This window comes from Acanthisitta chloris, unplaced genomic scaffold (assembly GCF_000695815.1).
Source record: "Acanthisitta chloris isolate BGI_N310 unplaced genomic scaffold, ASM69581v1 scaffold44494, whole genome shotgun sequence".
NCBI classification, from domain to species: Eukaryota; Metazoa; Chordata; class Aves; order Passeriformes; family Acanthisittidae; genus Acanthisitta; species Acanthisitta chloris.
The window spans coordinates 2979-16597 of record NW_008670652.1 but is presented as its reverse complement, the minus strand read 5'-3'; the positions used below and the strand labels follow the sequence as shown (position 1 = coordinate 16597).

At 37.1% G+C, this 13619-nt stretch overlaps 1 protein-coding gene across 1 annotated transcript; it reads left to right on the top strand.

The window, feature by feature from the left end:
• Positions 1-363: 363 nt before the first annotated feature.
• RMDN1 (regulator of microtubule dynamics 1) lies at positions 364-12991 on the top strand (the record flags this gene model as incomplete). The annotated part of the gene is made up of 9 exons (XM_009073740.1): positions 364-475; positions 2979-3066; positions 4692-4851; positions 5483-5572; positions 6243-6298; positions 8258-8345; positions 9865-9895; positions 11149-11282; positions 12805-12991. Coding segments are annotated over 9 exons (798 nt in total), but the record flags the coding sequence as incomplete, so codon positions are not given.
• Between the last annotated feature and the right edge of the window lie 628 nt (positions 12992-13619).

Here is a 13619-nt window from a genome sequence, read left to right as displayed (position 1 = left end):
CGGCACCGCGGGGCGCGTTGGTTGTGCCGAAGCCTGGAGCCCAGTGCTCGTATGAAGAACACGAGTTTGCTGCTTTTTTTTTTTTGCTTCTTGCCTTGTGCTTGCTCCGTGGTTACGGTGTATTCTCAGTTTAGTGCTCTGTTCGTATTTTAGAGCATAATCGCCAGCTTTGATATGCTTATTATGAATATGCTTAAAACACTCTCTTAATGAAGCAGTGTTTTGTCTTACGAAGGCTTTTTAACATTTAAAAGTCTTTTCTTTGCTCAAAATCTGAAATGGAACCGGTGCTGCAGACAAGGAAACCCCTTTTAACTTCGCAGTGATAATGTTCACCAATATCTCTCTTATGATCCCACGCAGGTGCTTAGAAAAAGCCTTCAGAGGGGGGTTGTGCTTTCAACAGGGTCCCTTGTGGTTTATGAAGCTCACAGGCTGCTCTCTGGCTTTGCTGAGGTTCATGCAAGCTTCAAAGGTAATATGTTAAAATTTTGAAGTACACAGGTTATCCTGATGCAGTACTTAAAATTTTTAGTGCTGGATTTATAGAGGAAAATGGTGTCATGCTTTTGATTTTTCTCCATTAAGACTGCTTGCCGTGTGATTTCATGTCAGGATGCTTTTGAATTGGTTCAGGGTAGTCTTGTAGCAGTTTAACAAGTGATTCTTTGAGGTGTTGCCGAAACCAGATCCTAGTAGCTCATCCTGTTAGGCTAGAACAGGTGCACAAGGTGTAAGATACCTAACTTGTTGCCCAAGCATTCAATAACTGTTATTGAGAAAGATTCCCATCTAGTCTAGTTGAGCAATAGTGAGATTGCATTTCAAACAACATTGAGAAATGTATTTTTGTGATATGGAAAAAGGGGAAGCAAAGCCTCGCTTTACCAACTAGAAAACAATGTTACAGGTGATAAAATGTCCTTTTCAAGATTTGAATAAGGATAGTCTCACTGCTGGAAGAACAGTAACAATATCTTAAAAGGGGATATTGTTGCAGACTTAGAAGTTGTCTATCACATGGAAAAATCGGATTTTGAGAGTAAGCCTAACTGAATATATGCTCAGTGTGCAGATGAGATAGTAGTCAGTTCAGATCACCTGTTTTCTCTGCATCTCAGAGACAGGAAGAGCATCTTAGATGTTGATGCTTATAGAAAATTCAGACAATAAATTTAATTTTTAAGAGATAAGGAACTGTTTCATTTGATGTAACAAATGTCAGTGAACAGCTGCTCAGTACACAAATAAGAAATTACTTATTTCTCATGAGGAATGTAAATAACACCACTTAGTTGTTTCTGCACTTTTCAGTGCTCCCACTTGAATCTGGCATTTACATTGCCAAGAAAAGCAATGTTAACAGGCTTTCTATGCAAGACAAGTAGTAGATATGGAGAAAATAAGGGTAATATAGAAATACATGAAAAACATTCTTAAGTAATGAAGGTATAATAATTTACATAAAACACCTTGTGGGGAATCTGTTTGGAACTTTGAGTTCTGAGCACATAGTCATGAAATATGTTAGCAGTGTTCAGATTCTCATCAAGCAAACATGACAGTTCATTGAAGATGTGCCACAAAGCTAATTTTGAACACTAAAATCCAAAGTCCACCTAGACCGTTATCTTATCTTTGAAATGGTTGATAGAAAATGTTTAAAGATGGCAAGGTTAAAAATTACCCAGAATGCAGTGATTTATATTTTAGGACCTTTCTAAGCTGAAGAGGAGGCTTTTGTGTTTAGTAACCTTAGATGGCTTTTTTTCTTGTGCAAGGAGAACTCTGCTGCCTTTAAAGGTGGCTACCATCTTTACTAGGTACCTTGAAAAGGGGGTTAGAGATTATGTTTTTGTCTTAGAAGTCTGATCATGGACCCAGGAGTAATACAAAACAGATGATAAGCATAGGTGAAATGTCTGCAAAAAAATCAGACAAGGCTTTTAACTTAAAAGGTGATTTTTTTCAAGCTCTACTCTTGTCAGAAGAGTAAACTTGGAGGGTTTTTTTCTCCTGTACAGTTATATACTTCAACAGAAATATCTACCTGTTGTTTACCTTTGGGTATTTGTCCTTCTGATTCCATCTGTTCTCATGCTAGAATCCTGTATTGTGTAGTGTTTGTTATTTCTGTTTCCTGAATGCTGGCCTGTGTACTATATACATATTTATTTATATATTATACTCAGCCAGTTGTGGAAATCACACTGTCCCATCTCTTCTGTGTTTTAGTAAAGTATAATAAGAATAATGGGTACTTAGTTCATACACTGATACTCTAGAAAGCCAATTCTGATTTTCAAAATTAGTTTTGCTTTTAGTATCATGAGCTCACAGGGGTTTCAGTACATGAATTGTATTTTTGGAGTTGTATTTGGGAAAATCTTCATGACTTCAGTCAGAAAACCTTTAAGCCATGTTTTATTTTGACTTGTTCAATAAACAGTGGGACCAATTCAATCTGCAGTCATGTTCTGGCAAAACTATGGAGTCATATTGAGAGTGAAGAATATTTTTTAAAGTGTGGGGGTTTTTTTCAGTTCTGTACCTGTACTTTTGAAGGGGTTTTGTTATTCTCACATGTCTACTGCACTTGTCCTCCTGGTCCTGTTTTTCATGCTTTTATTTTCTTCTTTTTCTGCCAGTTTCACAAAGGAAAAACTGAATTGTTTCTAGTAGTCTGCTGCACTGCGAAAGCCACTTTTGAATGTTAAATCCATCAAGCATCCAAAGCTGTTTTGCTGGAAGCTGTTTTAGTTTCCTTAGAGAGGCACTGATTCTCATCCTAGCTGTGCATTGTACACGTTGCTTATTCAATCCTGCTGTGCCTGTAAATTGTTTGGAATGATGGCCTGAAAAGGAGCTACATCATTTTCAGCTAGATTGTCTTACTCTAAAATGTTTTGTTTATGCTATAATGTCCTAATTACCTGTAACTTACTCTTCTGTTTCCATAATTTTAATTCCTTCTTTAGTGGAAGAAGTGATCGAGCAAGCAGACTACCTGTATGGGAGTGGAGAAACTGAAAAGCTCTATCGGTTGCTGGTTCAGCATAAAAATAGGTACTTCATTCCACTGGGACATTACTGTGACTTCTGTGCTCTTCTATATGAGTTTTTCAACTAATACTCTCATTATGATATGCTGGAGAACCTTGCTCTCACCCTTATGTAAGTAGGAAAGAAAGACTCTTCATCCTTTTCCTCCTAATGGAAAAATAAATGAAGAGCGAGCTGGTAGCTGTAGCAGGTGAAGGTTAACCCTCCTTTTCAGCCCTGAAAAGGAGGGGGGTTTTGCTTAGTTTTTTTGTTAGTCTAAGAATCCTTTAAAATACGCTGCAAAAACTCATGTGTCTTCACATTTGTAGAGTCAAAGTACCTACAGTTCAGGTGTTGAAAATTTTTTGAGTCACTCCTTGATTTCTTTTTCAATGCTGACCAGCTGTTCTTTGTTTTCATTTGTCTAATGTTAGGATTTGAATCTAAATAGAAAAAAAATAAAAGTCCTTACTCATGTAGTTACGTCTTAACTGCACAAAGCATTATTGATAAGCAAACTGGGACAAGAAAAAGCAGAAAATGCATTGCAAACTGAAGAGTCTGTTCCTTTGGAGGAGACAAGACATCTTGCTCCTAGAACATTTCTGGAGGAAACCAACTGTTCAGTTGTTTTCAGTAGTTTCCAGTTTGGGTTTGGTTTTTCTTTTTCCTCCCTTCATTCTTGCCAGGAGTGCAAGTATAAAAGCTGTGAAGTAAATTGAAGGTCCTAGCCTGTAAGGGACACCGTATCATAAGAAGGTGTAAGCTTGCTAGTAGGTGTATAACAATACTAATTATCCCCAAGGAGTAATGATTCCATTAGCAGTACTTAAAATTTTTGTGTCTTGGCTGAAAAATAGTCTGTTAGTTCTGTGTCACTCAGTTAACTAGAGCAGGACTGCTGCACTGTGAGCAGTGACTCCAGGTGAGAAAACTGTCTTTTATTGATATTCTGAGTTCAGCAATAATAATTTGTGTATGCATCTTAAATACTTTTGGTTTCTGGTAGTTTTGACTTCAGTGTTCTGGGGGAAGTAGGGGGAGAGAGGAGGAGTTTTATAGTCAGGTAGACAAAACCTCTGAAAGACTCCAAATTTGAGTCTCTATTAAAATAGTAAGCCGAAATTAAAATGGTAGTTATCTAAAAGTATAGTGAGGTGCAAGCAGTGTTTCACAACAATATGATAACAAAATAAATCTTAAGGTCCCTTAACTTTGGCTATAACCTGCCATACACCATTTGATAGAGTGATATAAATACATACATGAATGTACAGCTTTATGTGGTGATGGTATGGCTAATCTGTGTTTTCTCACTGTTCTAGGAAGAATTTCATTCTTTCAGTACGATTTTAGAGAAAAAGATGCATAATGTTTTAAATATTCCAAGTAAACATCAATATTTATCAGTGGAATGCTGGAAAAATTACCATCTAGCTAAGTACAGCATAGTCCTCCTTTTCCTTCTGGTGTTCTCACAGTCTGTAATGGTGGATTTCATTTGCTGTTTGTTACCTTGGGGTTATATATAACATGGAATGACAGATGATATGCTGTTGTCTTATCAGCCACTTGAGGTACATTCTGAAAGACTGGTTTAAGACCTTTGGTTTTTGCTTTAAAACGTTAGTGTTTCTGTTCCTACCCAGTGATGATGCAGAGTTGTTATGGCGTCTGGCACGGTCGTCACGGGATCTAGCGCAGCTGAGTAGCACTTCTGCAGAGGAGAAGAGACAACTGACCTACGACTCGCTCGAGTATGCAAAAAAGGCACTTGAAAAAAATGAATCAAATTCTGCAGCGCACAAGGTGAGCCCTGCAAAATAATTGACATCTCATTCTTTCTGCCAGTAGAAATTGGAAACGGATTATGTTGAAGTTTGCTGAATCAGCACAATGACATCTAACTTTTCAGTTGAGAATGAATGAGGTTTCTAATTCTCCCTAACTTTTTTGGAAGATCGGAGTTCAGGCTTTTGCAGCTAAATTTCCTCTGTACAGGAAACAAAAACGGGTTAAATGTGTGCAGGACTATGGAAAGGGGTGACTGATCAGGTTGACTACAGCCAATGTAATCAGCCCCTCCTATGGTGTTGCCTTAAAAAATGTTGTACACATTCTACATTCAGCATGCAGGTTTCTGTGGTCTATAGAGTTTCACTGGAAATACTTCAGGCCCTGGCTTCATTCTGCCCTTTTTTTTTGTGTGTCCTGCCTCTTACAGGCAGAGAGGTAGTGAAGTCTAGTCACTTGTGTTGTGGTCTTGGATCAGAAGAGGACATTGATTCCCTTCCTCATGCAGACCAGCAGGTTGCTCTGATGGTATCTGAGCTGTACATAACAAATGCTTCTTGCTTGTTGTCATTTGTGGTGCTGGCAGCTGTTCTGGTTGTGGGGCTTTTTTAATGTAAACGTTTCGGCTTTGTTTTTTGAATTGCAGTGGTATGGAATTTGCCTCAGTGATGTTGGAGACTATGAAGGAATCAAGACTAAAATTGGAAATGCTATTATTATCAAAGACCATTTTCAGGTAATGCAAACAGGTTTTTGCCTATGACAGCATTGATATGTCCACTGTGTGGATTGTATAACAGCTGGTAACTAATTTTTGGCAAAATACTGAAAGTGTACTTCTCTTCAGATCTGCTGGTGACACTTTTTTTTTTTTGGGTTATTGTGACATATGTCCCAGAAATGCTCCAGAAACAAGGAGTACAAATTACCTCCTGCAGTAAACTAAGTCCTTTTAGAAGGGAGTTTTGAAATAGCTGAAGAGCTTTTGATACCTCTTAGGACTAGATAAAATGTAACTGTGATGCTGAGAAATGGCTGTGTGGTCGTCCTTTCAACTGTGGATTATGTAGCAGTAAAGGCCAAATACTGGAGAAGATAAAGGACTACTAATATTATGTCACTAGAGATTACATCAAAACCTGAACATGCCAAGTCTCGTGTGCAACTTTTAATGACCTACTAAACAGAAGTGCTTAGAAATGAGTCAGTGTCGACAGTATTTTTGGAGGTGAGCTGATTTAGTTGTGCACTGAATAAATAATGTATTGCCTTGAAATTCTACACACTATCAATCTGGTTTAATTAACAGTAGGATAACAAGTCTACTTTCTAAAAGTATTTTAATCCAAATGTGTCAGAACAACTTCTTACATCTTGTGTTGGTTTTTTTTTTCTCCCCTCACCAGAGAGCCATTGAATTGAATCCAAAAGATGCTACAACAATTCATCTTATAGGGATTTGGTAAGGCATACTTTCAAACAAAAGTTAGCATGTGGCAAAGAAAGATGCCAGAATATTTAATACCTTACATGAATTGCAGAAATGCTTGGAATAATTTAGTGGCTTGCAACTGATGTAAATGTGAAAACCTATTGAACAAGTATATGACGTCATGTCTTGAAAAGATGGAAAATAATTGTTCATTTTTTATTTTTATGGAACTTTTTATAAACTCATTTTGCAGACATTAAATATGCTTCACAGACTCCATAGCAGGCAGCAGTGATTGCCTGTAATGCTCATTTTGTTCTGCTGGTGTGAATGGAGTCAAAACTCAACACCGAATTTGCACTGAATTTTAGTGATGGCTGCAACTTAATGCCATCTGTGAAAAGCTATCTAAAGTGAGATGTCTTCCTAACTACTTCTGTTATTACCTGTTACGATACTGAATTTTAAAAGTGATATTAAATAAAGGGAGGTTATAAATGCATGTGTATTAACCAAAATCTCTGAAATTACTGCTCAGTGAAATTGGTACTAAGAATTACTGTTACCCAGCAGGCAAAGGGACTGGAAATACAGCTTTCCATAATAACTAGGGATTCTGTGGAAGCAGTGTGGTGGAAGGCAATATCTTTTATGTGCTAGTAAGAGACTCCAGACAGCACTTTTGGTTATTTGTCTCAAAAAGACCAAAGCTGTTATATTGTTTTACAGGAAATCTCTACTGTAAGATTGAGAGATTGAAAATAAAGAAATCCAGTGCATTTGTAGCTTTAAAAATGAGTAAAAACCACAGTCATTTTCTCTATCTTTTTTTTGACTCCTGAGTATTAGAGAAAAGTACAGTATACTGCTCCAGAATTTTTTATTCGTTTACAAACTTCGCTTTTTCAGCATCCACCATTCATTCCCACATGAGCTAACAATTACAATTGTCCAAATTCGTAAACAGAAGCATATGCTACCAGCTTGACTGAGCCTCACGGTCTGTTTTGAGATAGAAAGCTTGTTCTGGAAAGTACTTAAGACATTGGTCCTGAAAAATTAGAAAAGCTGGTCAGAAATGTGAAATTATTGCTGCTTTTGGCACCAAAATACTCCTGTTTTGTACATTTAAATAGCCTCATTACTGAATCCCAGAGCATCTTCATCTGAAAGTGGCATTTGGTTATCAGCCAATTCTCGAGTACTTTTCTCTTTCTAGTCTATCCTGGACTGAATCTCTTTCTGATAAGGCACATCAATGACACAATTTCAGCTCAGACTGTGTATTCCATGTTGTGCCCCACTGTCCTCCAAACAAATCCATATTTAAATTTATTAATTTTTAACCACCTCTAGAGTGAACAGTAGTTGTAAACTCATTGTGGGAGGCTACTAAAGTGAATAGTGTCATTTAATGTTTATACCTGGATTGTTTTGTGGACTTGAAATGCTTCACAAATGTTCAGTCCTCCCAGCACCAATAAAATAGGTGACTGACTGATTACCTGTGTTATTCAGTAGATAGGAAAACAGGCTTAGCATGACCTACCCTAGAACATAGTGGTTTGATTCTTGGGTTTATTTTCATTTTTATAAATCAGTTTTTCAGGAATGTACTGCAGATCTGCTTTAATAACTGAGAAAAACAAAGTAGTGTTGAGGTAAGGCAATTAGTTGTGCTGTTTTTGCGAATATATTGGAACAAAACACACAAATTATTGAAATCATTCAAGCTCAAAAATTGTCTCATGCTTAATAATTGTCTCTAGTTTTACCTCATGTACTAACAGTTCCCAGTAAAATCACACCAAAACTTCTGTATTAGCAGCTTGAGACATCTGGGTATTTTGCTGTACAGGTGTAACAACATGCTTACAGAGCCTGCAGTGTGTCTGGAGTTGTGACTCTTGGAAACAACAATTACAAGAATGTTGCTTGAAACAAGAGAAAAATGTGCAGAGTAGCTAAAAACGTTTCTTTTTGCTGCAGGTGTTACTCCTTTGCTGAAATGCCATGGTACCAAAGAAAAATAGCTGCAACACTGTTTGCCACACCACCAACCTCCACGTTTCAAGAGGTACAGTGAAAATGTTTCACAGATTATTCCCCTCACAAAGCTGCTTGAATATACTTTTCCTTATTCTCCTGTCAAAGCTGACCTCTGCTTATGGAATAAGCATTGACTTGTGAGTTTACAACTGTCAATAATAAAACAAGAATATAAGAGGAGAGGGATATCTAAAATCATAAAAAACCTTTTTTTTTCAGCTGCAGCACACACAGAATAATAACAATTATGTAGCCCGTGCAGTAGAAAATAAACACTGCATGTAACTTAGTTTGTGTTTACTATTGTGGTCTATTGCAGATAACTGTACTAGTTCAGTGCAGATAATTTATACGGTGGTGTTATACCAGGTACTTATTCGATAGGACTAGAATTTGTCCCTTTATAATAAATGCAGAAAGCACAGCTTGCTTTGTTACTTACCAGTGTTTTGTTCAGTTGAAAGTACTTTTGTTCATCTTTTCTATGAAAATTTCACCATCATACACTCTAAAACATACTGTCCAGGTGTTTATCTTCTAGGGTGTCTAAAAGAGTATGCATCTTATTTAAATACCTGTACATACATAGAATTGAAAATGAAATTGGTCATAGGAAAGTTTGCTGCAGCTGTTATAATCTTTGTTTAGATCAGCCAGTACTTGTTTAGTTCTTGTAGGTGTGGGGTCGGGAGTCACTGGAAAGTAATTGCAGAAGGCTGCTCACTGTTACACAAGAGCAATTTAAGCTCTGATTGAAAAACAAATGAAACTTTTTAGTGGACTGTCAAGCTTGTAAGTTTTGCTGAAAATCACTGTCAGAAGAATACAAAGTGTCAACCAGGATTTCAAGTCCTGCAGAATCATGCCAGTCCCAACATAAGAGTTCTGTAGCACTTAAAAGAGGCTGAAAAAGCAAACTTGTTCTGGTAAGATTTTTGCAGTTTCAGTACAAAATCTGTTCTGTAGAGATGTCCACACTTTAAAGTTCTTTGAGAGTGTTTTCCCTCCAACTAACACCATTAGGGAGAGGTAAGGATGGAATTAAATTTCTTATGTGCAGGATGGGAAACCAGGTGATAAATGTGTGGATTTCATATCTATGTATCCTCATGTAAGAGAGTACTAACTGGTGCTCTGTGGGAGTCAGTTCTTTCTGAAGTATTTGTTAACACTAATTACCTGAATTATAAGATTCATTTCATCTATTAAATTTGTACATGAGAAGCAAATGGGGAAAACTGCAGATATGTTGGATGGTACAAATAAAATTCAAAATTATCTTAACAGATTGAACTGTAAAAACACAATCCAGTTTGCTGGGGACAAATAGGAGGTACTGTATTTATGGAAAAAGTGGTTGGGAATAGTTGGATAAGTACTAGTTCTGTTGAGATGATGTCAAATCTGATTGTACATTGCATAAGAACCATCAGTAGCATGCTGAATTAATAAGTCCTTCTTCAGCTATGTTAACCAGGCACGTAGGGCTTTAGTTTAACTGTTGTGTTTATTCTCCATTTTAATTAAGACAACTTTGTCTTTTACAGGCTCTTCGGTACTTCCACATGGCAGAGGAAGGTAATACTTCTAGCTTGTTTTGACTGAAAGGTATCTTCTGTGAATGATGATTTGCAGTGAGCCTCTAGCATTTGGTATTACCTTAACAGCTGTAGTTATTAATAGCCAGCAGTGTATGATCACCTGATCAACACATCAGCTTGGTGTAGCAGTCAGCACACTGGACTGTTATGATAAAACATTTCATCAGAGATACTCAAAGTATCTTACACACTTACTATTATCACTTAAGAGTGTAATGTGAAGGTTTTTTCAGAGTAAGTATTAAAGTGAAATTTGTACTTTGTCATTTTCCCGGAGGAATTCAATTGATGTACAGGGTGGGAGAAGAAATCAAAAAAGAAAATTTTATGTTACTTTTTCTAAATTTTCTTAAAGTCATCTGTATTCTAAATAGAACAGAAAAAGCACACTTTTTATTATTTCAGAAGCTATTTTAGGATCAGAGTGCCAGTCTAACTGGCAGTAAAGCTGTCCACATGATGTAAAAGAAAATATGGACCTATTATTTCTCCAAGAGTGAAGCCATAAGCAAAACTGACTAGCTGAAAGATAAAGACACTGTTCTATGAAAGATTTGTACATAGTTAAATCAGTGAGGTTTAAAGGAAAAGCTCATTGTGTATCTTCCCCTGGGTGTCCAGTAATGCAGCTGTGAACTGGAGCAGTAAACTTCATGTCAAAATTTGCCTCCGATATACTTCTGTATGTTTTGAATCCTGACCTTAGATCCAGCAGCAGAGAAAGCTTATGCTATAAGAATGAACAGTAGGCAAGACTAGTTAATAATGATTGATAGCCAAAGTTTGCTTTATAAAATCAAGCTTTAAATCTCTCCTTAGAAAATATTGAATGTGAGTACAAATATTTTTAGATTTTCATCTGTGCAGCAAAAGCTAAAGTAGGATCTGTATGTGCTAAGAAATGTACCCTCTTTTCCCCTGTCTATACTTGCTAAGCTGGTTGCATTGCCTGTTGTAACTACTAGGTCCAGAAAAGCCAATAATCTGCAAAGCAAAGCTATTATGCATTAAGCTCACTGCTTTGCTCTTTGTGAGGAATCCAGTTTCAGTTAGTATGTTAAATAACAAGCTGCTAGTTAGAATAATTGTATATCAGACCAAAATCTATAGCAAGTCAAAGTTTTACATTGGATTCCTTCTAATCCAAAGCCAAAATGCTGTATGTGTTTTCTGAAGTATCAAGTGGCTCTGATAGTATGCTGCTAGAGCTTTTCTCCTGTCTCTCTGTAGCTGATCCAAATTTCTACAGCAAAAATTTGCTCTTTTTGGGGAAGACATACTTGAAGTTAAACAATAAGAAGATGGCTCTTCTGTGGTTAAGCAAAGCGAAGGAGTATCCTGCACAGACAGAAGAGGACAAACAGGTAGGAAGTTCAGAACTGTAATAGTACAATCATATATTGTAACCAATGTCTGACATCATGGCAGTGGGATCTAAGTTGATTCAGAGGAAACTGTAGTTCAGCACCTTTAATTCAGAATCACATCAACACCAAAAAACTGTAGTATATTGCTAACCACCTCTGAACATAGTGGTTGGACATACTCCGTTTATAATAATAGAGAACTGTTATCGTTTCTTCTTCATGATGGATTTGTAGTGCTAACAACCACCCAGCCTTAGCTGTTTTGCTGAAGTTCAGGCAGGCACCTGGCCTAGCCTATGTCTGTGTGAGCACAGACTGACTTTTCATATGCCTAAAACTGGAAAAGTTGGAGTCACATTTTGGAAGAGCTAACAACCAATGTGAATACAAGGAAAAAGCATGGATGTATCAAAAGCGTAACACTGCAGTCCTTTCCAGGCCCCTAGGGAGAGATGCAGAAGGTATGACTTGAGACAAATGGAGATACTGTATCTTTGAGGGCAAACTTTCAATGGTAGGTGACATGAGGCACTTATTTACCCTTTGGAACTGCTCAGAAGGATCCTGTTTTGGCTTCCTATCTAAACGTGTAGAGATGACCTAATCTAAACCTAATAGTGCAATTGTAGTTACCATTCATAAACAGTCCTATTAGCAGGAAGACTAAGAAAGCCTCATTTCCAATTGATTTTCTTATGGCTGATTGACCTCTAATTTGTTTAGCATATGCTTTAACTGTCATCATCCAGATGTGTTGTGACATTCTGAATGTCCTAACTAAGAAATACTTCATCTTTCAGTAGAAATATGAGTAGGGGTTATATTCCTCCACTGCCTTGCAAAACATACAGCAATTTAGTAGCCTAAAGGAGCAGTGATCTCAAGTGTGTATGATATTGGTCAATTCTTCTGACAGTTCCTAGTAGCTGGAGGGACATGTGAAACCAGTGATCCCAAAAAAGCTTCTCCTAGGAACCACACAAAAGGAATAGTCAGGAGTGATTCTGTGCATGACCAGAAGTTTCTTGGGTTGGGATTTTTTTGTAGTTTGGGTTGTTGGTTTTTTAATATATACCTAAATGTAAACAGGTCGTATTAAAATTTTATTAGATTTTACCCAGAAACCTTAGGCAAACAGAGCCTCAGAAATGGTCTTCTCACATTTCTGTAGTTGCTGTCCAGAGTCTTGAAAACCCTAGATAGGTTGTGTATGGGCAGAGGTAGGACAACTTTCTACATGCTACTGTTGGACTACAGCAAATCAAGAGCTAATTATCTGTATTAACACAAACTTACTACATGTAGTAAGTGACTTTTACTGGAGACATTGGCTTAAGCAGTTTTATCCTATTCAAGTTTCAGGTATTGAGCATCTTGAAGTACAGAAGGAAAATGGCTAGTCTTAGGAGCATTCTGAATTTACAGAACTGTGGTGAAATATTTGGGTGCTTGCAGGGCAAGTTCTGCTGGAAAAGTGTATACATACCTGACACTGTTTTGTTACATTTCTTTCTTTCAGGTACAGAAAGAAGCTTTGGAGCTGCTTAATTCTATATAAGAAGAAACAAGATAATGGGAATTCAGTGCCTCAGGTTTGAGCAGCATAGGAAAAAGAAATACTACTTTTGATTTATTGAAGCTGTTAATAAAAGTATAGCTGAGACCTGTCTCCATCTCATTTCAACTGTCAGCTGGAAGATCTTGTTTCATCCTGGCTGTTGATTTACATGGGAATGTAGGTATATATTAGAGGGAAAATGCTGGGAGAGTGGTTTTTAATTAAGTTTTTTAATACTGTTAAGCTACAAATTATTGATGAGGAATAGTAAGAAACATGACTAGGATAAGTTTAAAGAAAGGAGGGACAGGGCCATGACATAATTATAATCTTGCAGGTTTGTCTAGAGCGTTCTCCTTCTGTGGGGTTCAGTGGCCTTCAAGAGTAATAGATACTCACATTATTAAATGCTCCTACAGCTTTCTCATTAAGGCTGCACCATCTTAGTTCCATTATTTGTAAATTCTAGTGTTTTACTTGGAAAAAGTGCTGTGGTTTAAAAAAAACAAACCAACTAAAAGAAAACAAATAGGGAACATCTAAGAAAATCCTTGTATAGATGGAATCAGCATGTGCAGTGAGAAGCCTTCCGGGAAATATGAATACTTATTTGCACAGTTAAAGGCTGTGAATTCTGATGATTTAGTGGCTGTAGATGTTTGCTGGGTACACACACTCCTTCCCCTAGACTGTGACAACAGGAGGAATACACACTCTGAGTACATTAGAAATGAACTAGAATGTGGAATCACATGGACTTCTGTTTGTAGAGATAA